The sequence below is a fragment of the Archocentrus centrarchus genome, chromosome 20 (assembly GCF_007364275.1).
Source record: "Archocentrus centrarchus isolate MPI-CPG fArcCen1 chromosome 20, fArcCen1, whole genome shotgun sequence".
NCBI lineage: Eukaryota > Metazoa > Chordata > Actinopteri > Cichliformes > Cichlidae > Archocentrus > Archocentrus centrarchus.
In genome coordinates this window covers 9,658,565-9,686,026 of record NC_044365.1, presented here as the reverse complement: position 1 = coordinate 9,686,026, position 27,462 = coordinate 9,658,565, and the positions used below count along the sequence as shown (strand labels likewise).

The following is a 27,462-nucleotide window of genomic DNA, read 5'->3' as shown; positions in this document are numbered from 1 at the left end:
GGTTCTCTCCCCTCAGAGATCGAGGACAGCCACATAAAATGCACTGCGTCCGTTCCGCTTACGGTACTGATGCAGTGCATTTCATATGGCAGGCTAGACCCTCCTGTTTTGTTTAACACCTCGTTCGGCCAATCATGTAATGGGCTGCACCAAAATCAACTGAAAAGCTACGTGACACCCCCTGGTTAGTATTGGCTCTGGAAAACCCATTTCTTAATGATTGGCCGAATGAGATGTCAATAAAATTGGGAGGGTCTAGCCTTTCATATAAAATGCACTACATCCCAGAGGACAGGACAGGGAAAGTTAATGGGCAATGACAGGGGTTTTCCAGAGCCAATAATAACCAGAGGGCATTGGTTTTTTCAGGTGATTTTGGTTCGGCCAGTTAACAGGTTAAAACGTTCACCGCTACGTTTAATATCGGTCTGTTTGTTACAAACTATCTCAATTAAAAGCAAATAGAGATTAACTAATTGTGTTTCATGTTATTTTGCTCAATTTCAACAACACAGCACAGCTCAAAAACACTGCTTATGACCAGAGATTTCATTTTTATATATATATTAGGGCTGGGACTTTAACGCGTTAATTTCGATGAATTAATTACGGGGAAATTAACGTGTTAAAAATTTTAACGCATTTTAATCGCACTTTGCACCGTGGAACGTTTCTCAGTGCACGAGTTCCAGGCAAACAGATTATGTCGACGCACAATGTCCAAATTCAGGGGCCGCATCCTGCGAAGGACCCGGCCCACGTCTTTCGCAGCCCACGAAGACCACAAAGGCCGGAAGTGAGCGGCTAGCCTTCATATCAGCGTCACCTGCCGTCACCTCTGCGTAGCTCATATCGCCTAGCAACCGTGAGTGCGAAGCACAGCTGTGTAAAAGCAGCTGGTTAAACGGAGAACGAACCTTTTCTTTTTGTGGTTTAATTTTAAGTCTTTAATTCAAAATAAGCTGTTAAAACAAGCATAACGCATTTCAACATCAAGGAATACAGCTGAGCTAATGATTAATTTCCAACTATAACAAGTGAGACATTAATGTTGAATAAAACTATCCAGTTATGATGCTTAACTTTAATTTCAGGTGTTTGCTTATCACAGGAGCACTTCCACCCTTCGTTGGTCTGTGTAGTAGACTGGTGGGAAAATAAACAAAATTTTGAAGTTTAAGCTTATGTATATTGATTTATTCATCAACTAAACTTAAATTAATATTTCTCATGTCAAATATTGAAATGCGATGAATTTCGATTAATTAATTACAAAGCTTGTAATTAATTCGATTAATTTTTTTAATCAAGTCCCACCCCTAATATATATACACACATACATACACACATACATACACACACACATACACACACACACACATATATATATATATATTATGTATGTATACATACATATATACCAGGGTTATAATAGTTTGGGATTTTATATTATCGTTTTGTTTAAGTTAGTTTTTACTTTTTTTTTCTCTAATTCAGTTAGTTTTAATTAGTTTTCAGAGTGGTTTTGCTCTTTTTTATTGGTTTTTATTTTTAGTTTAATGCTTAGTTTTAGTTTAGTTTCGTTAGTTTCAGTATTAGTTTTAGTATTTTCATGCTTTGTCAGGTGCAAGATTCAATGCGCAAAATTGTGTAATAAAAACTCAACAAAAGATACCATAAAGAAATATAGTCAACAACCAACGGTTCACAAGACAGAAGCACTACAAGCTAAATGTGTAATAATTAGGACACACATGAACATCAACAGGGAGAAACAAAGAAAAACATGAATTCCCAAACTCAATAAATTCTACAATAAACTCCAGTGTCAGTGCAGTAGATTAACAACACCTACATGTAGTGTTTGACAAAAACAAACTCTTTGAAGGAGTCAAAGCTCAAATCCAGCTGCATCCTGATGTTCACCACCACACGAAGCTGCTTCTGTTTTGGAGCTAGCTTGGTTAGATGCTCGCTGATTAGACTTGCAGGGGCTTTGCAGCCTCTGTACACAATCTATGGAAGTGTCTGACCTTGCGTTTGCATTTATGCTTGTATAGCTGTGTGTGTTGTGTGTGTTAATTACCTTGTGGTCGTGCGCCGCGGTGCCAGCTGAGACTTTTTTTGGTCCTCGCTCTTTGTGCTCAGTTTTCTGGCTGCAAACATATTTGTCCTGTTTTTCCACTTCCTTCATTTCCTCACGTCCATTCTGACAGTTTTAGCAGTCTCCCTCCAGGAATTTGCTGACATTTGTGAGTCCTTATACTGATGCTTTGATTATTATTCCTGATTGTTATTCTGTCACTGATAAAGTAGACGGAAACATACAAGAACTGACCAGGTTAATCACAGTGTTGCGGCAGCGTGGACCTGCTCTGAACCCGGTCGGTTCAGGGGCTCGACACACGGGGAGCGACGTCGCTCGCTCTCCATTCATTTCCTAAGGAGCTTGTGCGATGAGGCGACAATCGCTTGCCCTCCTCCAGCTAAGTGACCGGCGACATTCGTGCATGGGAAATTTCGAGCTCGTACACGTAGACGTGCATACGCGACCAGGCGACGCGACACAACAAAGTTGAAAAATGTTCTACTTTTGTCGCTGTCGCGTGGCGCTAAACCAATCAGCAAGGGTTTCATTGACTGACCAATGAGCGGAGAGTATGCTACACGCTGCAGTCTGCAACCACTTTGAGCACGAAGGAAAGCATCATTTTAGCTGTGTTTGACTTTTCTATATTGTATGACACTTCACGCAGTGATTATCGAGTTACACATAAAAGGCAGCCGTATGGGAACGTGTTGGCGCAAGACTAACGTTAAACAGATGGATAGAGAGGACTTTTGTGCTAATATAGGATGAACCCAAGGTTGTCTTTTTCTTTTGTAGAGGAGACTTAACAGCAAGATTTCTGTCAGTTCCAATAAAATCTTCTGACTCCTTATCTTTATTGCCGTGTCTGACACGGACTGCTTTGAAAATGTCTAAATCCCTCCAGTTTCATAACCAATCACATTTCTTGGAGACGAGTGACATGAGAGCGCGATTCGCAAAGCTGCTGTTGCTATCGCCTCCCGTGTGTTCAGTTTCACCCCAGTGGCGATGCGGCCCATTTGTCGCTGTCGTTTGTCGCTCCCTGTGTGTCGAGCCCATCAGAGCGACTCTGCCGCTTTCTCGTGCACACGCACGACGGCGCTCCCAGCTTAAACTCGGAGAGCAGAAAAATGATCAATCCACAATAATTTCAGTTAGTTAGGGCCCGAGCACTGAACGTGCGAAGGCCCTATTGTAATTGCTCCGTTTATTATTAGGGCCCGAGCACGAACTGTGCGAAGGCCCTATTGTAATTGCTCCGTTTATTATTTTTTTTATTTATTTTTTTATTATTTTTATTATTATTCAGGCAAATGAATTGGCTTTTTGGGGGCTTTATCATATTCAAAAACTCATGAAACTTTGCACTTGCGTCACACCTAGTGAAAATTTAAGTATTTTAATAAGCGCGGACAAGGGCCCGCCAAATTGTGATGGATTCCCTTTAACACTGAGCGGATCATCACTGACATGTTTTCCCATGCCTCCACTGCTCTCTGCCGTATTTGTGTGTTGGGCTCACTGTAGCCTCTTTCACACCAACAGGGTTTCGGAGCCGGTGCCATTATTTGAACCGTTAGGCGGGTTTTCCACCGCGGAAGCACTCGGTGTTCGGCCGAAAAATGGGTTCAACTCCGGCCCTGCAAACTAGCTGGTCTCGAACCAAGAATGCATGACAAAAGCGGCAGAAGGGCTTGACTCTGCCATCTCAGCATCAAGTTTTCTACCATATTAGAATAGAATAGATTAGAATAGAATAGAATAGAATAGAATGCCTTTATTGTCATTATACAGGATGTACAATGAGATTGGAGGGCCATGTAACAGAAAATCAAACTCTCTAAAATGAAAATAAAAATATTATAAAAATATTATAATCTAGTATAATCAATATGATCAAGAGATATACAGAAAATAAACAATGTGTAAAATATACAAAAAATAGAATGTATAAAAATATATATACATACATACCTACATTGGTGCATCTGTACATTGTAAGAAAGTAAATGCGTGTATACATATAATAATGAAGATGATGAATATTGCACTTGGTGAATGAATATTGCACTAGTGAATGAATACTGGATATTACACAATATAGGAATGTTAGATATTGTTCAGTATGAATAATATAATATTGCACAGAGATGTGGGTGTTGCACAGTTACAGTGGGTGAGTGTGAGAGTTCAGGGTGGTGATTGCTCTGGCGAAGAAACTGTTCCTGAGTCTGTTTGTTCTGGCTTTGATGCACCTGTAGCGCCTGCCAGAGGGCAGCAGGTCAAACAGGTCAAAGCCAGGGTGTGAGCTGTCCTTGATGATGTTCCTGGCTCTGCTGATGCAGCGGGAGGTGTAGATGTCCATCAGGGAGGGGAGAGGGCAGCCAACGATTCTTTGTGCTGTCTTGACTACCCTCTGAAGCCTGACCCTGTCTGCCTCAGTGCAGCTCATGTGTATTACATGAGAAAAGTGAAGCGATTTTCACAGCTGTGAATTTGGTTGGGTTCTAAGTCTGAACTTGGTGCTTTGTATCAGTTCATATCTCAGATAAAAGGATGCGAAGTGCGTACTTGTTGTCTTGCTCTAATCGCTGTCTGTGTTTACCTCTGTGCTGCACACAGATTCTGCAGTTTGGTTTGGACCATAAAACGTATTTGCAGCACAAGAAAGGGGAGCATGTTCTCCCACGTTTGTGTGCTTCAGCTTCCGTGTCCAGACGAGTACCTACCTACACTCATACGTAAAGGAGCGGTTCACAGAAATGCGGTGGAAACTCGGGCCCGTTCTTAATTGTTTCGCCGGTTCATTGAAACCAGCACCAGCACTGGCACGAGTACCGGCTCTTCGGCGGTAGGAAAGTAGCATGTGTTGCGAATTTCAGCTGTAATTTTTTTTTCTCTACTTCAGCTACCAGAACGGATTGCTATAACTGTAGACACTGCTAACGAGCGCTGCTATTAGCACTAACTAGCCCGTCAAAATATTTTTTATGCTTTAATTCCTGACTAGTGACTAAATATAGAACTGCAGTAAAAATGTATTTCGGAGAATGCTTGTCAATACAAAGCATTACAACATTACGCTCTTGCAGCCCCCAGTTTTTCAACAGAAAATCAGACTCTTACTTCTGCTTTATGGTTTTATACTTCCAGTTAACTTTGGCTCTGACTTTGCGTAACTGGAAGTATAAAACCATAAAGCAGAAGTAAGAGTCTGATTTTCTGTTGAAAAACTGGGGGCTGCAAGAGCGTAATGTTGTAATGCTTTGTGTTGACAAGCATTCTCCGAAATACATTTTTACTGCAGTTCTATATTTAGTCACTAGTCAGGATTTTCACCGTAACTGGGAAAGAAAAAGAAATATCAGTTTAACACTCCAGAAAAGAGGAAGCAAGGAAGGAGAGCTCCCACTGTGCCCTTGATGGGGAAAAAAAAAAAAAAAAAAATCCTATGAGCCACTACCTGCAGCAACAGGAAGTGACGTCATTTTCCTGCGAATCGCTCATATTCTTGCCGGGAAATGTAGTTTTATTCTCCTAGGCCTGGCACAGCAGAAACCACTGCATGTTTGACTTTATACCTTCCTGTATATGTTCCAGAGACACTTAGAACATTGATTACACTATTGAAAGTAGTTTATTTTGATGCACATGCTGTCTTTTTGCAAATTCTGCACAATATTCATTTTTTTTCGTTTTTCCTACAGTTTATAAAATGAGTGTATCTTACAAATGAAGTTATGAACAGACTCGAAATTTATTTTCTGTGGTTTGAAAGGCCTCTGTGCATCTTTTTCTCATTTACACTTTTGAAGAATACAGCTATGGCTTTTCTGTATCTAGAAAAATATATAAAATAAACGATTTTCAATTTTTTTTTGGGGGGGGGGTGTTATTGGACTTTTTAGCTAATTTCTGTAGGTACTATGGATTTCTTTCATACTTGTTTTGAAAATTTAGGATATAAAGATTCTATTGATGTATAGAAAATTGAAATATTCCAAAAAATGGCACTACAGCATGTAAAAATGTAAAGATATGGCCTGGCGGACCTGTTCTATTGTAGGTCATAAAGGGTTATGACCTACAATAGAACAGGTCTGCCAGGCCAGGTTCATGTTTTTTGTGTTTTAGCAGATTTGTTTTTACCCATAAACGACATTGTTTGTTCATACAATTACAAAGGGAGATTTTCTGTAGAGTTGAGGTGTTTGGTGTTGGTACTATTAGGGCTGCAACTAAAGAATATTTTGGTAGTCGAATAATCTGTCATTTTTGTTATCAATTAGTCGATTAGTCAACGATTATTTCAATCTTAACTCACCTGTTAAAGCCTGCCCACCTGTTAACTTCACCTTGTTCTGTTCTCATAATTAAAATAATGACCCATAAAAATACGAGTTTGAAACTAATCAAACTAATCAAATGTGACATCACAATAAATATCAAATAAAAAATGCATATTAAAGTAAATGCAATTTTTATTTTTAAATGAAAATATAATGTGCAAATAAATAAAAATGGCCTCTGTCCAAAAGTTCAAATAAGGCTTCAAATTAAATCAAAGAGATTTTTTCGTCCAAAACAGCTGAAAAGTTTACAATTCAGTTCATACTGATATTAATATGAGAAAAAAAATAGTAGCCAATGTAGCTGCTCCTATTATCCTTCACTCGTTAGCTAACATAACTGAAATGGTGGTGCTTAGCAAACATATCCATGTTTCCGACAAGTAAACTAACAGAAACATTACTGTACAAACGTTAACAGGTATTAACGACGCACTAATGTACTCATCCAGAGCTGACGTCACAGCTCCATGGTGCTGGCGCTTTAAACACTCAGCACTGCAGTGATGCTGCCGTGGAAGGAAAGCTCTGCTTTGCGCAGTCTGCATTCAGCTTTATTTTTGTTTTCTGTCAACTGCTCCTACACCTTTGACAGTCTGTCTCCATTTTCTTTAATTTTCTCCACCCTCCTCTCTGTTCCACTAGCGTTACGCTATTGTTACTTTGTTGGTATTGTTGTTGCTGGCAGACAATGGAGGAAATACTGCCCCCATATCTTCCTGTAGTGTATTGCAATTACAAAGTCACACGATAAGCGGAACAAAATACATGGATGGGTTTAAAAATATGATGCTTCGATGATGAAATTCCACGTCGACAAATTTTTGTAGTCGACATCATCGTTTATGTCGATGAATCGTTGCGGCCCTAGCTACTATGTAGTTTTTTTTTTTTTTTTTTCATATTTCGTCATATACAGAATGAAAGATCAACATAGCCACTGTGATATTAACTGTTGGGTTCTGAACTTATGTCCTGAAGCCTTAAAATGAACATTTCCAGCGTCTGGTTGCAAGAAACCAGATGTGATGAGAATGGGTGGGTCTTCAGACAGAATTCAGATTTAAGGCACTTACACTTAATTCTGCTGAGCAGGAATCAGTGTCCATCTTTTACATTGACTGTATTCTTCCCTTGTTATATTAGTGAAAGTGTACTCTTCCTGTCTTGATGACAATTTGTTCTTTCAGTCTTTGTATAGTGGCTGCTGTTGCTGAGGCATTCTTTGTGCTCCTTGTATAAATGAGGCTAATGAAATGTTGTACCCGGGAGTAAATAGATCTTATATCTCACTTAATCTGTGCTGTAGGACAGGACTTTAATACAAGACAAGAGAATTATTACAACAGCAAACAACTCTGGCCTCCATTAAATACCTCTGGTTCTATCCACCCTCTGCCTCTTGCGTGAGTCCTGCTTCTGTTTCACTCTCATGCTCTCTCATTCACTTGCTCTCTCGTTCACTTGCTCTGTCTCTGTGTTGTGTGAAAGTGATATAATTTGTCAGTCTACCCTGCTCCTGGACTGTCAAGATTAGACAGTAGTGTGCGTAGAATAGTCAAAGAGGAATCTTATCCACGAATCGGCCTTGGATAAGCAGAAGAAAATGGATGGATGATTTATTGTTTTGTTGTCATTTTAGATTTTAACTTTTATTGTAATGGGTTTCATGAATTGCAGCACCATGTGCATTGTTCATAATGCATGGCTCAATGTACTACACTTTTCAGTCATTACTTATTTATTTTAAAACCTTTCCTGTCTGGTAGCTTAACCCTTTAACAGCAGCAATCACCTGCCGATACACCTGTTACCTGTAGAATTGCAGCAGATTTTATGCTGTGTGTGTGACAAACAGCGGTAGATGGAGCAGCTACAAAGTTCTCTTTTCTCCACATTGACACTTACCGATCAGGTAGTTGATGAAGGACCTCCAGCTGTTTCCCAGTAAAGGTTTAATGGTGGTTACAGGAACAAGCACTGCTGCTTTGGATGCTAGAAAAACGTTTCCTTTCACGCTACCTGAACACATCATCTTGGTAACGGCACCGCCTCTTTGCGTGTACCACGTGTGCAGGCAAAGTGCATGTAAAGCAGCTGCTGCTGTTGTGTTATCAGTATTTTTGTTAAAAAACTGGGGGTGCATGAGCTTAATGTTATAATGCGTTGTATTCACAAGGGTCCTCCTAAATACGTTTCTATTGCAGCTGTATTTTAGGTCACTATTCAAGAATCAAAGAATCAAGAATCAAAAAAAATATTCTGACGGAGCCCCGAACAGGGTTTCCCATCACTACCAAATGATAGTAAACTGCTGAAAATCACTGCCCAGCACAACACACACACACACGAGTGTAGAGGGCAGTGAAGGCGTGGAAAAACATGTCAATGATGAGCCACTCGGTGTTAAAGGGACGTTTTTCCAAACGACGAAAATCACCCAGGAAAATCCATGTGGGTGAAACACTTTAATGGTGACACCTGAGTGCTGCAGAGTTTAAACAAAGCGTTGAAGCAAAAAATTTGCGTCAAGGATTTTTTTTTTATAATTGAATTATTTGAGTTACCCAAGGAATTGTTGCAACCCTAATTGTGACTGTGTACATGTTGCATTGTTTATGCTGAAACAATAAATTGTGCAGCCGGATGTATAAATCTGGATCTCCTCAATGGATTGGGGTAGCTTTTCTACCAGCATTTACCAGGCTGGATTTGAAGCAGAAGCTTGTTGCAAACAACAAAGACGTGTGCTGTCTAACTTTTTATAGTCTGCTGGCAGACTATAAAAAAGACATTTGGAATACAATTTTGATTATTTGGACTCCTCGATCATAGGCTCTACTTTGACTTGGCCCTCTGAAAAGATAGTGTCTGGGATGAGCAGCTGGCAGGGTGTTGGCTGTCTAACCTTTAGACCAGGCTGCTGCATATTTATAAGAGCAGGACCTTGGACAGATGTCCTGCCTTCTCCTCCCTATTCATTCTCAATCTGTTTGACCATGCAGACTTTGTGGGAACAAGAATCTGCATCAGCTTTCTCTGGCTGTAGCTCAGGAGATAGAGCAGGTCACCTACCAATCGGAAGGTGGGCGGTTCAATTCCTGGCTGCTCCAGGGTTCATGCCAAAGCGTCCTTGGGCAAAATACTGAACCACAAGTTGCTCTCTGACACAAGCGTTGGAGTGTGAATGTGTCTGAATGAAGATAATAAAAGCACTTAGCTTAGTTAATCATGGAAGTGCTTGTATGAATGGGTGTGAATGGGATAAATGTAAACATGTTGGATAAGCGCTTTGAGTGCTCAGACACAGTAGAAAAATTCTATATAAGAACTAGCCATTCACTGATATGACAGCCAGGTGGTATGGTTGTGGCAGGTTATGTTAAAAATACATTATTTTATAAAGATGTAAAGGGTCGTGGTGCTCTCACCAAACTGTTCAAAAGTGGTAATGATTGATTTCCAGTTAGCCCAGTGTCAAAGACAGTGTTTTGAATGTGTTATAGTGTAAGTTTGAACACCACAGTGCCGAGCTTGTATTCCAGTTTCCACCTAAACAATGCAGCCTTGGTTTGTGCCGACTTTCAGAGTGGAAAATCTGAGTTGAGGGGGCACTAATAAATATGAATAAATAAATAGGGCACGTTCAAGCTCACAGGCCTGGTTGAGGACTGAAGCTTGGAGGACCAAAAGACCACCTGCAGGGCGAGTGGGGAATTTATATATATTGTATGGTTTTCAAGCATTAATGGCCTGTTTTTAATAATTTTTTCTTTTTTTTTTACATACGTTTTTTTGGCCTTTTAAGGCTTTATTTGATAGTGTATAGTGGAGTGTGACAGGAAAGTGGGAGGAGAGATGGGGGAAGATCCTCACGTATAAATGGCGTCAGGTCGGGATGCTGCCCATACTGCCACGCAGCAGACATTGGTCGCCTGCTCAACCAGTTAGACACCCTGGTGCTCATAAATGGCCTGTTTTAAGGTCATGCCAAAACATTCAATTGGATTTAAGTCTGGATTTTGACTAGGCCACTCCAAAACCTTTTTTTTTTCCCTGGAGCCATTCAGATATGGTCTTCCTGGTGTGTTTTGGATTGTTGTTGTGCTGGACAGTCAACATGTGCTTAAGCTTCAACGCACAAACTGATAGCCCGATATTCTCCTTTAGAATTTTTGGTAGAGAGCAGAATTCATGGTTACATCAATCAGTTGTCCAGGTCCAGCAAAGCAGCCTCAGACAATCACACTACCATCACACTTGACTGATGTTTTTTCTCCAAAATCCTGCCTTAGTTTTACACCAGATGTAATGGGATGCAAACCTTCCAAAAAATTAAACTTTTATCTCGTCAGTCCACAGAATATTTTTCCAAAGGTCTTGGGGATCATCAAGATGTGTTTTTGGCAAATGTGAGGTGAACCTTTCCGTCTTTTTGGTCATCACTGGTTTTTGCCTTGGAACTCTCATGTGGATGCCATTTTTGCCCAGACTTTCTCATTGTTGAATCAGGAACACTGACCTTAAGTGAGGCAGGTGAGGCCTGCAATTCCAGATGCTGCTCTGGGTTCTTTGTGACAACCTGGATGAGTCATTGATGAGATCTCTGGTGATTCTGGTAGGCTGGCCACCCCTAGGATGTTTCTCCATTTGTGGATTATAGTGCTCACCGTGGTTCGCTGGAGTCCCAAACCCTTAGACATGGCTTTGTAACCCTTTTTAGACTGATAGATGTCAACGACATTTAAAAATTACATTTTGTATTTACTTGGATTATCTTTGTCTAATTTAAAAATTTGTTTGATCCGAAACATGTAAGCACAATGTACAAGATGTACTACAACAAAAACAACACAACAACAAAAACATTGAGGGGAAAGTCACTGTACATATTCAGCTGACATTCATCTTTGAATGTGTACTGATTTACAGTTTGACTGATATTTTATCACTGTGTGAGGTTTTCTCTAATACAGGTGGGACTTATATTGACCACTAACATGTTTCTATCCTTTCACTATCTTTGTGGGTGAAGAGCTACCACACCTCTGTTGCTCTGTTGATCTGTGTCACACTGTTAGCATTATACCTTCTTCCAGCCCAGATGCACTGTAGCATTACGACACCCATTGTGCAGCGGGAAGTTACATATGACACCAGTAAGAGAAACGAGGACAACAGGTACAGCCAATGCGAAGCTTACTAGGAAAGCATCCATTTGTTATATCTTTAATGCAACTGTCTTTGGAAACATAATTTCAACATGCTGCACAATCTGTATCCATCATGAGGTGTGTGAGTGTCTGTGTGAGAGAGAGCACGAGAGAGAGAGAGAGCACGAGAGAGACAGAGAGAGAGCACGAGAGAGACAGAGAGAGAGAGAGCACGAGAGAGACAGAGAGAGAGAGACAGAGAGAGTGTGAGAGAGAGAGAGAGAGACAGAGAGAGCGAGCCCGAGAGAGAGAGAGAGAGCGAGCACGAGAGAGACAGAGAGAGAGAGAGAGAGAGAGAGCACGAGAGAGACAGAGAGAGAGAGAGAGCACGAGAGCGTGAGAGAGAGAGAGCACGAGAGAGAGAGAGAGAGAGAGAGAGAGCACGAGAGAGCGTGAGAGAGAGAGAGAGCGAGAGAGCACAGTGGACACCACCAGCTGGAGCCAGCTAAATAAAAGCCAGCTGACAGGAGAATGCTCTGACTCAGCCTTACCTCACATAGATGAGCCCTGTCTATTGATCCAGCTGAACTGTATTATGCAGTTATGTCGCACATGTCTAGACAAAACAATGGAAATACATACATACAGGCAACTGCTGAAAGACACGTTTGATGGCACAATACGCCACGCCTTTAAGTTGCAGTTTTTGTTTTTTGGCATTTGTTCCGCATGACTTTTCTCCCAGGTTGTTTGCGCCCCACCTATCATGACCCCACAGTTTGGGATACACTGCTTTAACCCAAGCAGCCATCCGTGACGTTTTTCTGAGCTACATAATGATAGTAGCCTTTCAGTTGTCTGCCCTGTGGGGGCAAGGACACTGTGTATAGACAGACACACTGGGAGTGAGACCTGATTTATTCACAGACCTCCATAACACCGCTGCTAATAGCTTGAAGCCCGAGAGTAGTGATGAGCAAACTGAGGCTTTGTGAAACATTGAAATATTCGAAGCATTTGTGTCAGAATTGTATCGAAGCTTCAAAACAATCAGAAACCCATCTGTACAGTGACACCTGCTGGCTAATTTGGTTATCGCCACATCTTGATAATGCTGTTCTATGAAACAATGACACAGACAAGCCCTGCAGACATGTCCAAACAAAGCTACTGATTATACCTGACAATCAGTAATTATGATCAACACGTTCTGCAGAAACAGAGACTGGTAAAGACAGCAAGCTGTGACTGTAGTGAACAGAGTGCTGCATCGAATACTATTTTCTCTCTGTTAACATTCGTGAGGCTGTTTCAGTAGTTCTTAGTAGTTCAGTGGAATCACAATAAACCAATTTATAAAATAAAACATACATTGAAAAGATGCTATGTTTATTGTGATAACTACACAACTGTCTTTGGGGTGAGTCAGTTTCAATTTTTTTGCACCCTTGGGGAAAATAGAAAAGTTTGCATATGTTTGGTTGACTTTTAAGCTTTCTGGGAATTTGTATCATCAGGTTTGTTCTACAAATTGTGGAACAAAGATAGAAGCTGGTGTAGCATTTGGCTTTATTTTCTATTCATTCAAAAATAAATGTTTGAATTAAGAAAAAACTAAATTTTTTCCTTCTGTAAAATAAATGCTAACATTATAGGTTACACAAGTCATACATTTTGGTAATGAAAAACACCCACATCACCAGTAAACTACTGCAGTGCGAGCTCAGTTTAATTATTCAGTTAGACTGAGTTACAGCTTCTGCAGTGATCGTGGTAACCATCAAGACTGAGGAGAACACAGAGCAGAGGGTTGATGCAGGTCATACCTCCACTCACTTTGAAAATAAATAGAGGTTACTTCAGCTTGTGCAGCTACTTTTAAAGCAAATTAAATTACAAGGCCTAGTCCAAAATAACAGGTTCACTTAAAAAGAAAAAAGGGGATTCCTGGCCCCTCGGCTGGCTGGAAACAGCAGGGGTGAAACACACAAAAGCCTCGCTTAGAATGGTCACGTCATTAGGGTGCATTGAACCAGATTTCGGAGCACTATTTAGAAACAGCTGCACTTCAGAAGATAGGCAGAGTGTCAAAACATCTGTATCGAGTGTGCCATTCCTACCCGAGGGACTGACAAGTTGCCTTCCTTACATTAAGCATATTGCTTCCCCCCCATGATGTCTGAGCTGCTTCAAAATGCTTTGACCTGTGGCTTCAATGCCTTCTTGCGCTCTGGAAGTAACGGCTATACAGAATAAAGCCCAACCAATATTCCCCAAGAATTTATATGTAGTAGTTTGCCAGTTTTGTAATCAAATTACATTTTTCAGGAACACGCATTGTACTAATTTCAGTAAGTAGGTTACAGTTAAATTTTGTTGTTAATTTGGGGTCACATCCAGTTGGAGTTTAATGCAGCAACTCCACCTCACATCACTGCTGTGTCACCTCTTGCTCCACCAATAATATTGGTAGCTCCCATAACTGGGAAATTTTGGGTGTACTTTAGTATCCTGCGAGGAAGTGGAGCTGGTGTCCTTCTTTTTGTACACTCCTTGTTAAAAACAGGACAGCTCCAGCGTGCCATCTGGTGGACAAAATGTACATTGTCAGCATTCATAACACAGTTGATGGTGTTGCTGTTGTCCCTTATTTACAAAGAAAAACTAGGTGTTTGGCTCTAGTACCAACAATACTTAAAACAAATGATCACACTGGATGTGTGTCATGTTCCCAAACTCATACTGATGCAGCTCTAAAAAGCAGCATAGCGAAAAGGAGAGTTTAATAGGCCTGAATGAAAAATTTATTTCATTTACTTCTTTTGTCACTCTGCTGGCTTGTGTTTTTAATAGGCACTTTTACATTAGTGATGGGTCGATCGTGATCTTTTTTTTTTTTTTTGTGGAAGCCGCACATGATTGGTTAAGATGAATAGTAGCATATAATCGTCAGGGGTCTCAAACTCGCGATCCGCATCTGGCCACGCCCCCTACTTCCGGTCCAAGATTTGATGTCAAAAATGTGACAATTTGGCCCTTTAAGTTACTTTTTTGACATTTTGCTAACTCCTCTTAATTGGAGAGGAAAGCGAAAATTGCCAATTTAAAATTTAATATTGAGCAGGCTCCACAAACAACCTGTACAGGCATATACGAACTGTTCATCCCTCAGTGGTATTAGAAGAACAAAACGGGGCAGGTCATCAGGCAGGAGAAACAGGATCAAGTCCTCAAAGGCCTTGTTTTTTCTGATTTCCAATCTTTTGTTTTATAATTTGTATTTGGAGCACTCTATTATATGTTGAGTATATAAAGAAACATTTTATATAGGCCTAATGTATGTTTTTACATTAGTAATTCATTACTTTAAAAAAAAAAAATTAAAATCTAAGGAGCCATTTGGGAGCCAAAAGAGTCGGCTCTTCTTTGGGAGCCGAGCCTAAAGAGCCGACTCTCTGAAAAGATCCAGAATTCCCATCACTATTTTACATCAGTATTTATTTCACTTTAAACAATATCTTATTGGAGAAATATAAAAAAGAAACAAAATTCATTTCCAGCTAGCTCGTATCTCTTATCTTTGTGCTACTTACCAGATTTTAACTGGCGTGCAGTGTTGATTGTAGGGCTGCAACTGTCGATTATTTTAGTAATTGAGTTTTCTATTGATTATTCGGATCAATAATTTTGTTTTAACTGTTGATCTGCATATTTTAACTTGCGTAGCTTTACTGCAGATTTTTCTCTGTGTGAAACAAACATGGATGGAGCAGCTGCAAAGTTCTTTTCTTCACGCTGGCACTTGTTGATCAGGTGGATGAAGAAGGACCTCCAGCTATTTTCCAGTAAAGTTTTTAATGGTGGTTACAGGGAAAAGCACTACTATTTTGCATGCTAGAAAAATGTTTCTTTTCACTTAAGACTGGGCGATATATTGAATATTTTCATATACTATATCATATACTTATATTGTATATTTTCATATACTATATAAGATGAGAAAATATCGATATAGTCTAGGGATGCGCCGATCCGATATTCAGTATCGGTCCGATACTGGCCTAAATTACTGGATCGGATATCGGAGAGAAATAAAAAATGTAATCCGATACATTAAATAACGTTTCGCTCACATTAGCTGCATTACAGTGCTCCGTCGTCTTCTTCTTCTTGTGGGTTTGCGGCTAACCAAACCAGCTTAGAGCTGCATTACCACCACCTACTGGATTGGAGTGGGGGATCAGGAGTTAGGAAAAAACCCTCCGCACATTCTATAAAGTTCGCCGTCTCTGCGACGGATTCCCTTTGACAGTGAGCGATCATCGCTGACATGTTTTTCCGCCTCCACCGCTCTCTGTCTTGTTTGTGGGTTGTGCTCGCTGTGCTGAGAATCAGCTGTTATTTTTTTTTTCTGTACTTCAGCTCCCGAACATACTGCTAGCGAGCGCAGCTATTAGCACTAGTGACCGTCCGGTACCGGAAGAACCCCTTCCCCGTCAAAATATTTTTGATACTTTAATCCCTGATTTGTGACTAAATATAGACCTGCAGTAGAAACGTATTTAGGAGAATGCTTGTAAATATAAAGCATTACAAGATTACGCTCATGCAGCCCCTAGTTTGTCAACATAAACACTGATGACAAAACAGCAGCAGTCAGCTGATTTACGAGCAGTCTGTCTGCACAAGCGGAAAGAGGCGGAGCCGGCTCAGATGGAGCAGAAGGAAATTTTATTTCGTCTTTTTCGTCCCTGTAACCTCCATAAACCTTTACTGGGAAACAGCTGGAGGTCCTTCATCAACCACCTGATCAGTAAGTGAAGAAAAGAGAACTGTAGCTGCTCCATCCACCCTGTTTGTTTCACACAGGGAAAAACTACAGTACAGAAGGTAAAATATGCAGATGAACCGTTGAAAAAATTTCTTATCCAGTTACTTAGGTAATCAATATAAATAGAATAGTCAATTGCTTAAATAATCAATAGTTGCAGCCCTAATGAAATTTGCAACATACCATAAGCCAATGCATCACCTTCTCACACAGAAGCAACAGGATTCAGGTGATAGTTATTGTTGTAAGTAAGTAAAATTTATTTATATAACGTTTTTCACAGTCAGAAAGGCACTGTACAATAATTAAAACACAATATCAACCCCCATCCCCACCCCCAGAAAACACTATGTTGAAAACATAATAACATTACCATATTAAAAGAATAAAAATAAAGTCAGAAACCAGAAAGCCTGGTTAAACAGAAAAGTTTTCAACTATTTTTTAAATGATGCCACAGAGACAGCTAAATGGAGCTGGAGTGGTAAACAGTTCCAGAGCTTTGGTGCCACTGCCTAAAAAGCTCTGTCCACCCTGGTCCTTAGTCTTGTATGTGGGACAACTAAAAGACTTTGATTTTGTTGTGTGAGAGACTGTTGACTTCTTTTTTTAAAATTTTTTTTTGTTTTTAAATGCCTGGATAAATTTTAAATATCGGATTTATATCGGTATCGGCCGATATCCAAATTTAAAAGATCGGTATCGGTATCGGACATAAAAAAGTGGTATCGTGCCATCCCTAATATAGTCCAGTGTTTTTCAACCTTTTTCGAGCCGAGGTTCATTTTTTTTTCATTGAAAAAATCACGAGGCACACCACCAGCCAAAAATGTTAAAAAATGATACTCTGTAGCCTATATTAACAATATAGTCATTCTTATCAAAGTGTCTTGAATAGGAATCAAATAAACACAAAAAAGAACTTTATCATATAATATATATCTTCTGGGGTTAGGTTAATTGGCTATTCTAAATTGCCCATAGGTGTGAATGAGAGTGTGAATGTGAGTGTGAAAGGTCGTTCGTCTCTCTGTGTTGGCCCTGTGACAGGCTGGCGACCTGTTCAGGGTGTACCCCTGCCTCTCGCCCTATGACAGCTGGGATAGGCTCCAGCCCCCCCGCGACCCTGAACAGGATAAGCGGAAGCGAATGGATGGATGGATGGATGGATGGATGGACTTCAAAAACACAGCTTGAACATAACAAATGCCACAACAATTTGGTCTTATAGTAGAAAACTTCAAAGTGTTTTGCAAACTTCTGTCCAAAAGCATTCTAAGCGCTTTGAGTGCTCATATCTGAGTAGAAAAGTGCTATATAAGAACTAGTCCATTTACCATTTACCATTACCACAACACAACACAACAATACATGAGATAGAGGCAAGCTCACAGCTAATACTGTGAGCTTTAATATCATCATCATGCATAAGTCCCCGTACAATGTTTTAATGGATGAAGGTTATCATTGTTAACTATAACCCTATACCACCGAACACAATCGGCTCAGTGTACTTCAAAAGTGCCGCCTGTTGGAATTGTTGTATGATCTGAACCTATCACCGCCATTCGCGGAGTTATGGCAACAATTTGCATAATAACACCACAGTAATACCCTATATTGGTTGTGAAGTGCAGTTTCTCAGCTTTCAGAAACCGTTTGAATTTTTCCGATAGGACAAACAGTCGCGTTATTACGATAACTCAAATTTCCTTTGATCAGCCGCCTCAGGCTCTGTGCTAACCAGCTGTTCGGCTAGTAGTGGGGATCGCCCGGCAGTATAGGGTTATAATATTTATGCTGTGTGAGCGTTTCAGATGGCTCTCATGTTGCAAAACTACCGCTGCAAACTGTCAGTCTGGGCATTTAACCGGTGCTTTGCATGCCTCCAGTTTCTTGCTGTGGGGTTTTAAAAATGATTCTGGTAAAGGAGTCGCTCTCATGCCTCTGCTAGTGACGACACTCCCTCGCCAGTCAGTGGCATGCTGTTCTCCGCGTCACATTTTTGTATCGCCTCGGATCACTTAAAACCTCGGGTGAGTGAGTAAGGAAAAAGGACCGGCAAAGTTTACCTGATTCTAATGGAGATGCCGTCAAATCGCAGCGAGTCGAGTCGACCCGCGGAGAGTTGTTCAGTATGGAAAAGCAGCTCAATTCTCTTGTCTCTATGTACAATGCAATTTGCTACCTGCTGCTATCTAGTCTAGTGATATGGAAGAGTATTACATGATTATGCTCCAGTCACTACTACAGCACAGACACTCGTGGCATATTACGTGAAACACCTGACCATCTCCCATCACGCTACACACAGCGTACAGTTTTCAAATAGTTGAGCACTGCCGTCTGACCGCCGATGGCCAAGGAATCCACACCACTGCACCATTGCGTGGTCTGCAGCGATATTTTCTCCGGTCTGGCAGATCAGGTCAAAGGCCTCATTCAATTCTCTAAAATAGTCCATCTTAGATTCACAAAATGACTCTACTGACGATATTAGACAGGAACAAGGTGTGAGTGCAGCGCAGCAGGTGTGGAAAGCAGTCAAAGCTGCCGGAGATAAATTCAAAATGAAGTGGAAGCATTGTTCCAAAAATAGAAACCGTACGCAGTAAACCGGAGAAAACGATGATGGATTTTATTCTACATGTTCCTGGTCTCGACCGTGTCCCTCGGGGTGTCCTTTGGGAGGTTCTGCGGGAGTATGGGGTGTCTGGCCCATTGTTGCGGGTCATTCAGTCCTTGTACAACCACAGTGAGAGCTTGGTCCGTATAGCCGGTAATAAGTCGGATTCGTTTCCTGTGGGTGTTGGACTCCGTCAGGGCTGCCCTTTGTCACCGATTCTGTTCATAATTCTTTCTAGGAATTTCTAGGAATTTCTAGGAACAGAATTTCTAGGCGTAGCCAGGTGGCGGAAGGCTTCTTCCTTGGTGGCCTCAGAGTCTCATCTCTGCTTTTTGCAGATGATGCGGTTCTGTTGGCTTCATCAGGGGGGGGCCTCCAGCTCGCAGTGGAACGGTTCGCAGCCGAGTGTGAAGCGGCTGGCATGAGAATCAGCACCTCTAAGTCTGAGGCCATGGTCCTCAGCCGGAAAAGGGTGGAGTGCCATCTCCGGCTCAGGAACGAGTTCTTGCCTCAAGTGGAGGAGTTTAAGTATCTCGGGGTCTTGTTCACGAGTGATGGGAGAAGGGAACGGGAGATCGACAGGCGGATCGGGGCTGCTTCTGCAGTGATGCGGACGCTGCACCGGTCCGTCGTGGTGAAGAGGGAGCTTAGCGTAAAAGCGAAGCTCTCGATTTACCGGTCGATCTACGTTCCTACCCTCACCTATGGTCACGAGCTTTGGGTAGTGACCGAAAGAATAAGATCGCGAATACAAGCGGCAGAAATGAGTTTCCTTCGAAGGGTGGCTGGCCTTTCCCTTAGAGATAAGGTGAGGAGTGCGGCCATCCGGGAGGGGCTCAGAGTAGAGCCGCTGCTCCTCCACATCGAAAGGAGCCAGTTGAGGTGGCTCGGGCATCTGATTAGGATGCCTCCTGGCCGCCTCCTGGGTGAGGTGTTCCGGGCATGTCCCACCGGGAAGAGGCCCCGTGGTAGACCCAGGACACGCTGGAGAGATTATGTATCTCGGCTGGCCTGGGAACGCCTTGGGGTCCCTCCGGATGAGCTGGAGGAGGTGGCTGGGGAGAGGGAAGCCTGGGCTTCTCTGCTTAGGCTTCTGCCCCCGCGACCCGGCCCCGGATAAGCGGAAGAAAATGGATGGATGGATGGATGTTCCTGGTCTACTTTCATTTATGCTATTTATGCGTAATCTAGCGATCAGCGGCCGGCCCTGTTGCCAACTTTTGTGCAACAAAACTCGCTGTTGGCTGTCTCCAAAGTTGCTAAAGGACTAATTGAGGTCTGGGGGTGTGTGTGTGTGCTGTCTCCCTCGGTGCCAAAGAGAGATCCGGGCGATGCCACAGCGTATGACGGGACACGGTACGAGCGCTGTATGTACACAAAACACGGTGACAGAGGAGTTTTCAGGTTTCTGGTGGTGGTGTTTTTTTTTGTTTTTTTTTTTAATGTTTTTCTTTGCTTATATCTGTAAATAGACAGGTGTTCAGTTGCTCTTTTATTAACAATTAAATGGTTGCTGTGTGCCGCAACCAAAACAAAACAGTAACAACAATGAGACTGACTCGGATAATGACGAGAGGGAACCCGGCATGCTTGATGCCGAAATCGCCCAACTGTTCAACTCAGACACTGAAGATGAGGAATTTAAAATGTGAGGGTATTTTTCTGCATTTGTTACAACTGAACAATATTCTGAGTTATTGTGAATGTGTTGAATAAAGTTGGACTTACCTTATGCTTTTGTTTCGCTCTACATATGTTTTATCGTGCGCCTTATAACCTGGTGCGCCTTATGTGTGAAAATAGACCGGTTCATTGATAGTGCGCCTTATAATGCAGTGCGCCTTATGGTCCAAAAATACGGTAAAAAGAAAAACAATGCTCAGTTATTTGGAGATTGTTCAAATTCAGTCGCAGATAAGCAGCAGAATAATGTAAACAAATCCAGACAAAAGGTCTGAGCACTAATCTTTTCCACTATGCATACCAATGCTAATGCTAACGGCCGCGTCCCTAGCTAACTGTTAGATAACGGCTGAAGTCTTCAGCCGGCGTGACGGCGCCTCAGCCAGGCGCAGCTAGCTAGAACCTTACTAAATGAAGGATGGAATTTTGTACATTCAGTCTGTTTACGTGTTTTATTATTTGCAGAGTGTACTAGATGTACAGGAGTGCACACAGTAGGAAGCACTTTGGTGAAATCTACTTCACTGGAGACTGGAAACTTATTTAAAGAATAAGTCAACTTTTTTCTATTTTTGCTCTGTTTACATTTTAATAAGCACAGCTGTGAGTCTGTTGTTATGGAGGAAAAAAGCAATAATTTGAGGAGCATTATTATTTAAAAATGCCAATAGTTTATTTGTGAGTGGATTCTCATGTACCTCTATAGCTGAATGTTAATAAAAGTGCCTGTGTGACATTTGGAACATGTAGCTTTGACTCAGAAGTGCCTTTCTGTTTATACCTTTTGGGAATAAAAAATATCGAGTTACATATTGTATATTGCCATTCAGCTAAACAATATCGATATCATTTTTGGTCCAGACCTACTTTCACTCCACCTGAGCTCACCATCTCAATAACAGCTCTCTCTTTGCACTTGCTGTGCGTGGGAAGAGAGACTGCATGTAAAACAACTGCTGCTGTTGTGTTATCATTGTTTATGTTGAAAAATTGTGGGCTGCATGAGCTTAATGTAATGCTTTGTATTCACAATTGTCCTCCTAAATACGCTGAGCTACAGAGTTTAAACAAAGCATTGAAGCAACAAATTTGTGTCGGAGTTTTTTTTTTTTTTAATCGAATTATTCAAGTTACTCGAGGAATCGTTGTAGCCCCAGTTGATTGTAATTGAATCCACTAGTTCTCTGAACATATTTATTGTTGTTAAGCAGTTTAACACGTTGCCGCCTCTTTGATCTAGTGTGGGTCATTAGCTGGGCACCTGTACCAACTTTGCAGATTTGAGGAGGAAGCAGAGAGAACTCGTCATACATATATGCATGACCTAGCTTTTATTTCCTTTCTTATATTGCACTCATTTGGAGAGCTTTTACACAAAAATTTAGGTATATCTACTAGAGATCGTCATTTCAAGCAAAACAAAACAAAAACTATATAAAAGAATCTTCTACATTTGACAGCAAAGTTACAGTAATGAGGCCAACTGAAATATGAATGATGGCCTAGTACTGTACTGGTGTCCGTACTCAGAGTTTTGCAGACGCATGTCTACATATTGTTGTTGCTGTGCACTGTCACTAGGGCTAGTGGCAGAAATAACTGTTGGTGTGGGGCTTGCAGGGCTGTAAACTGAAATAGCATATTGTTGGTCTTACTAATGTCAGCCAAGAGTCCCTCCAACAAACATCTGGAGGAAGATACATTTTGGGGGCTTTATTTTGTTTTTTAATTAAACCATTGTGGCCCAAACAAAAGGAATTTAATTCATCCCAACATCAGTAGAGAAGCACCGATTTGGAAATTTGGGACATTCAGGGCTGACAAGATAACAATCTGGCCAATAGCTTTTTTTTTTTTTTTTTTTTTTTTTTTTTTGCTTATTTTTCTTTTTTTTTCTTTTTTCATTTAAAACAATGTAACTGTATAAAAATATGTAAGCTCGTCCTCACTCACTTTTTTAAAGATTTGGCAAGCACACAACAGCATGACACAGCAAATACTATTCTTTGTGTGTCTGTATTTAGATATACTGTTTGCATTATTCAGGGTGGATTGATTTTAGGGTGCTGTATGTGTATAGAGGAATATCCAAGTTTTTTTTTTTTTTTTTTTTTTTTTTCCTTGAGGGCCTCAGAGAAAAAAAAATCTGACAGGTACCCCAGCCATGCAGCACAGAATATCCCAATTAAGCACTAATAAAATGTGATTGTGTTAAGGTAAAACTCCTAGGACTGGTGGCTTTTAGGCTGGTCTGCAGCTTTGTCTGGTTTTTGGCAGATTCTTTTTTACTGCTGTTTATTTCTCCATCAAGCCTTCTGTGTACCATGACATACTGATTTTTTGTTTTGTTTTGTTTTTTTTTCTTTCATAAAAAAAAGCTAACTCCAACCCTTTCCCCACCCTCTTCCTCCTCTAGCACTGCATTGTTACTGTGACCGCTGCAGTGCCAACTCCAGCTGCACAACAGATGGCATCTGCTTTGTCGCCATCCATAAGTCAGGCAGCCGGCTGACCACCGAGCAGCGCCAGTGTGTGCATGAAAATGATCTCATCCCACGAGACCGACCCTTCATCTGTGCTCCGTCCGCCAAACACGACAGCGGCATTTACCCGTTGTGTTGTACCACAGACTATTGCAACAAAGAGCCTAATATGTCCTTCCCAGGTAAGAAAAAAAAAAAAAAAAAAGACGATGCAAATTTCAAGAGCTAAAGTTATATGGAAGAAGCCATATTTGTGAGTGTATTGGCTCCTCATGTCTTCCTCTTATTACAATTGATGACAAGTTGTTAAATTACTGTAGGTAGCTTCGTGTTAAAAGAAACAAAATGGAAAGGGAGAGAAAGAGCTTTAAAAAGAAGGGGTCTTGGGGCCTTGTTCACAAGTTGAGAGTGGGTTGTTGACAGATTGGTGCTTTACTGGTGTGTTGTGATGAGGAAAGAGTTGAGGATAAAGGAGAAGGTGTCAGTTAATTCATCTTTGTTCCTATACTCATATTAACATGACACTGTATGTAGTAATTGAAAGAAAAAGATTGAGGATATACAGTGCTGTGAAAAAGTATTTCCCCCCCTTTTTGATTTTTTAACATTTTTTTCACATTTACTCTACCAGTCTTGGTCCACCCTTTGACTGGTACTGTACATGTTTGAGATCACCAAATAAAATAGACAAAAATAACCAGAGTAAGGGGTCATTCACAATTATCAACATTTTCCAAAGTGTAAAAAGACCACCCTTTTCCCTGCTTCCTAAAACTTGTACTGTGTCCTGAAATTTTCTTTAAAATCGGCAGTGCGCCTTATAGTCTGGTGCACCGTATGTATGAATTCTTGTTTTGCTTACTGACCTTGAACCAATTTTATGTGGTACACTGCACTCAAAAATCTGTCAAAATGTTTAGTGCGACTTTGGTAAGGGACGCTTAACAAATATCGACATTTTTCGGAGCATAAAAAGTGTAAGACAGGGGGTAACACCCAGTGTGCGCTTTTCAAATAGCTGAGCGCTGCCGTCTGACTGCCGATGGTCGAGGCATCCACACCACTGCACCATTGTGTGGTCAGCAGGATATGTCCTCAGGTCTGGCAGATCAGATCAAATGCCTCACAAAATTCTCTAAAATTGGCCATCATCGATTCACAAAATGACTCTACTGACGATATTAGACAGGAACAAGCTGTGAGTGTGGTGCAGCAGGAGTGGAAAGCAGCCAAAAATAGAAACCATATGCAGTAAACTGCAGAAAACTATGATGGATTTGGCCTGTTTTCATATATGCTGGCCTGTATATTTGGGCATAATCTGGCAATCGGCGGCTGGCAGTGTTGCCAGCTTTTGTGGGTTGTCTCAAAAGTCGCTAGAAGTCACTAAAGGATGAATCGAGCTTTGGGGGTGTGTGTGTGTGTGTGTGCTGTCCCCTTCGGTGCCAAAGAGAGGTCTTGGCGATGCCACAACGTGTGAAACGATGCAGTACGAATGCTGTATGTACACAAAACACGGTGACAGCAGAGTTTTCAGGTTTTTGGTGCTGAGTCAAAAAGGGATTTCCTTTTTTTTTTTTTAATAAATTTTTTTTCTTTACTTATATTGGTAAATACAGTGGCTTGCAAAAGTATTCATACCCTTTGAACTTTTCCATATTTTGTCACATTACAACCACAAACAAATATATTTCACTGGAATTTAATGTGAAAGACCAACACAAAGGGGTATACAATTGTGAAGTGGAAAGAAAATTATACATGATTCAAAACATTTTTTACAAATAAACTAAAAAGTGCGGTGTGGAAGAGTATTCAGCCCCCGTGAGTCAATACTTTGTGGAACCACCTTTTGCTGCAATTACAGCTGCAAGTATTTTAGGGTATGTCTCCACCAGCTTTGTACATCTAGTGACTGAAATATTTGCCCATTCTTTTTTGCAAAACAGCTCAAGCTCAGTCAGATTAGATGGAGAGCGTTTGTGAATAACAGTTTTCAGATCTTGCTACAAATTCTTGATTGGGTTTAGGTCTGGGCCATTCTAACACATGAATATGTTTTGTTTTAAACCATTCCATTGTAGCCCTGGCTTTATGTTTAGGGTCGTTGTCCTGCTGGAAGGTGAACCTCCGCCTCAGTCTCAAGTCTTTTGCAGACTCCAACAGGTTTTCTTCCAAGATTGCCCTGTATTTGGCTCCATCCATCTTCCCATCAACTCTGACCAACTTCGCTGTCCCTGCTGAAGAGAAGCAGCCTCAGAACATGATGCTACCACCACCATATTTGACAGTAGGGATGGTGTGTTCAGAGTGATGTGCAGTGTTAATTCTCCGCCACACATAGCGTTTTGCATTTTGGCCAAAAAGTTCAATTTTGGTCTCATCTGACCAAAGCACCTTGTTCCACATGTTTGCTGTGTCCCCAACATGGCTTCTGGCAAACTGCAAACAGGACTATTTATGGTTTTCTTTTAACAATGGCTTTCTTCTTGCCACTCTTCCATAAAGACCACATTTTTGCAGTGCACGACTGTTATCCTGTGGACAGATTCCCCCACCTGAGCTGTGGATCTCTGCATTTCGTCCAGAGTCACCGTGGGCCTCTTGGCTGTATCTCTGATCAGTGCTCTCCTTGTTCGGCCTGTAAGTTTAGGTGGACGGCCTTGTCTTGGTAGGTTTACAGTTGTGCCATACTCTTTCCATTTCTGGATAATGGATTGAACAGTGCTCCGTGAGTTGTTCAAAGCTTGGGAAATCTTTTTATAGCCTAAGCCTGCTTCAAACTTCTCCACAACCTTATTCCTGACCTGTCAGGTGTGTTCTTTGGACTTCATGATGCTGTTTACTCCCCAATATTCTCTTAACCAACCTCTGAGGCTGTCACGGAGCAGCTGTATTTGTACTGAGATTAGATTACACACAGGTGGACTCTTTTTAGTCATTAGCAGTCATCAGGCAACTTCTGAATGTAATTGGTTGCACTCAGAGAAAAGGGGGCTGAATACTTTTGCACACCACACTTTTCAGTTTTTTATTTGTAAAAAATGTTATGAATCATGTATAATTTTCTTTCCACTTCACAATTGTATACCACTTTGTGTTGGTCTTTCACATTAAATTCCAGTGAAATATATTTATGTTTGTGGTTCAAGGGGTATGAATACTTGAATACTGTATACTGGTGCACAGGATTTGTGAAGGGCTTATATATAAAATGAAGAAATTACTTGTTTTTACCCTCATTAATAAAGAATATATTGTGGCGTCTGTTAAGACGTTGAAGAAGATGGCGAGAGATTGCCTGCAAAAGTTGTCCTTTTATTAACAATTAAATGGTTGCTGTGTGCCGCAACCAAAACAAAACAGTAGCAACGAGACTGACTGGGATAATGACAAGAGGGAACCCGGCATGCTTGATGCAGAAATCGCCCAACTGTTCAACTCCGACAGAAGATGAGGAATTTGATGGATTTGTGGAAGATAAATGATTTAAAATGTGAGTATTTTTCTGTATTTGTTACAACCGAACAAGATTCTGAGTTATTGTGAATGAGTTGAATAAAGTTGGACTTACCTGACGCTTTTGTTTCTTTCTACATATGTTTTATCATGTGCCTTATAACCCGGTGTGCCTTATGTATGAAAATAGACCCGTTCATTGATATTGCACCTTATGGTCCGCAAAATACAGTAATAAAAATCCATCCATACATTCTCTTCCGCTATCCTTTTCAGGGTTGCAGGAGGGCTAGAGCCTGTCCCAGCTATCATAGGGCAAGAGGCAGGGTACACCCTGTAATAAACAGATATACCTATATATTAGAATTTATCGGGTGCAGTAAATTGATTTGAATGTGATTGTGTATTGCACTGCATGTACGGAAAATGTACATGCCGCCACAGTGTACACAGTGGCAGTGGAGCAATTTCTCATCTCAATATGGTCTTGTGCCAAAAAGTGATTTCCGGTATTTGCCAAAAAAAAAAAAAAAAATTGTTGCTGGTATTTATATTGTTGTAAATGACTTGTTGACCCGTTATCTATCAAGCATATCTCAAACATTTTCTCTTATGAATAATATCAATTCATTTTGAGTTATAAAGAAAATTTCTGTTACAGGGTAGAAGCTGCAATCAGTTTTTGGCAACACCGGCGGCCAGTGTTGCCAACTTAGTGACTTTGTCAGTAGGCCTTTTCAGAGCCCCCCCAGCAACTTTTTTCCCCCCAAAAAGCAACTAGCAACA

General features: G+C 41.0%; 1 protein-coding gene across 1 annotated transcript in view; it reads left to right on the top strand.

Moving 5' to 3' along the window:
* tgfbr1b (transforming growth factor, beta receptor 1 b) overlaps positions 1-27,462 on the top strand; it is an 89,429-nt gene that overhangs the window by 5,360 nt on the left and 56,607 nt on the right. The window contains 1 exon segment of the mRNA XM_030756322.1: positions 23,151-23,399. Within this exon segment, the coding sequence (XP_030612182.1) occupies positions 23,151-23,399 (249 nt within the window).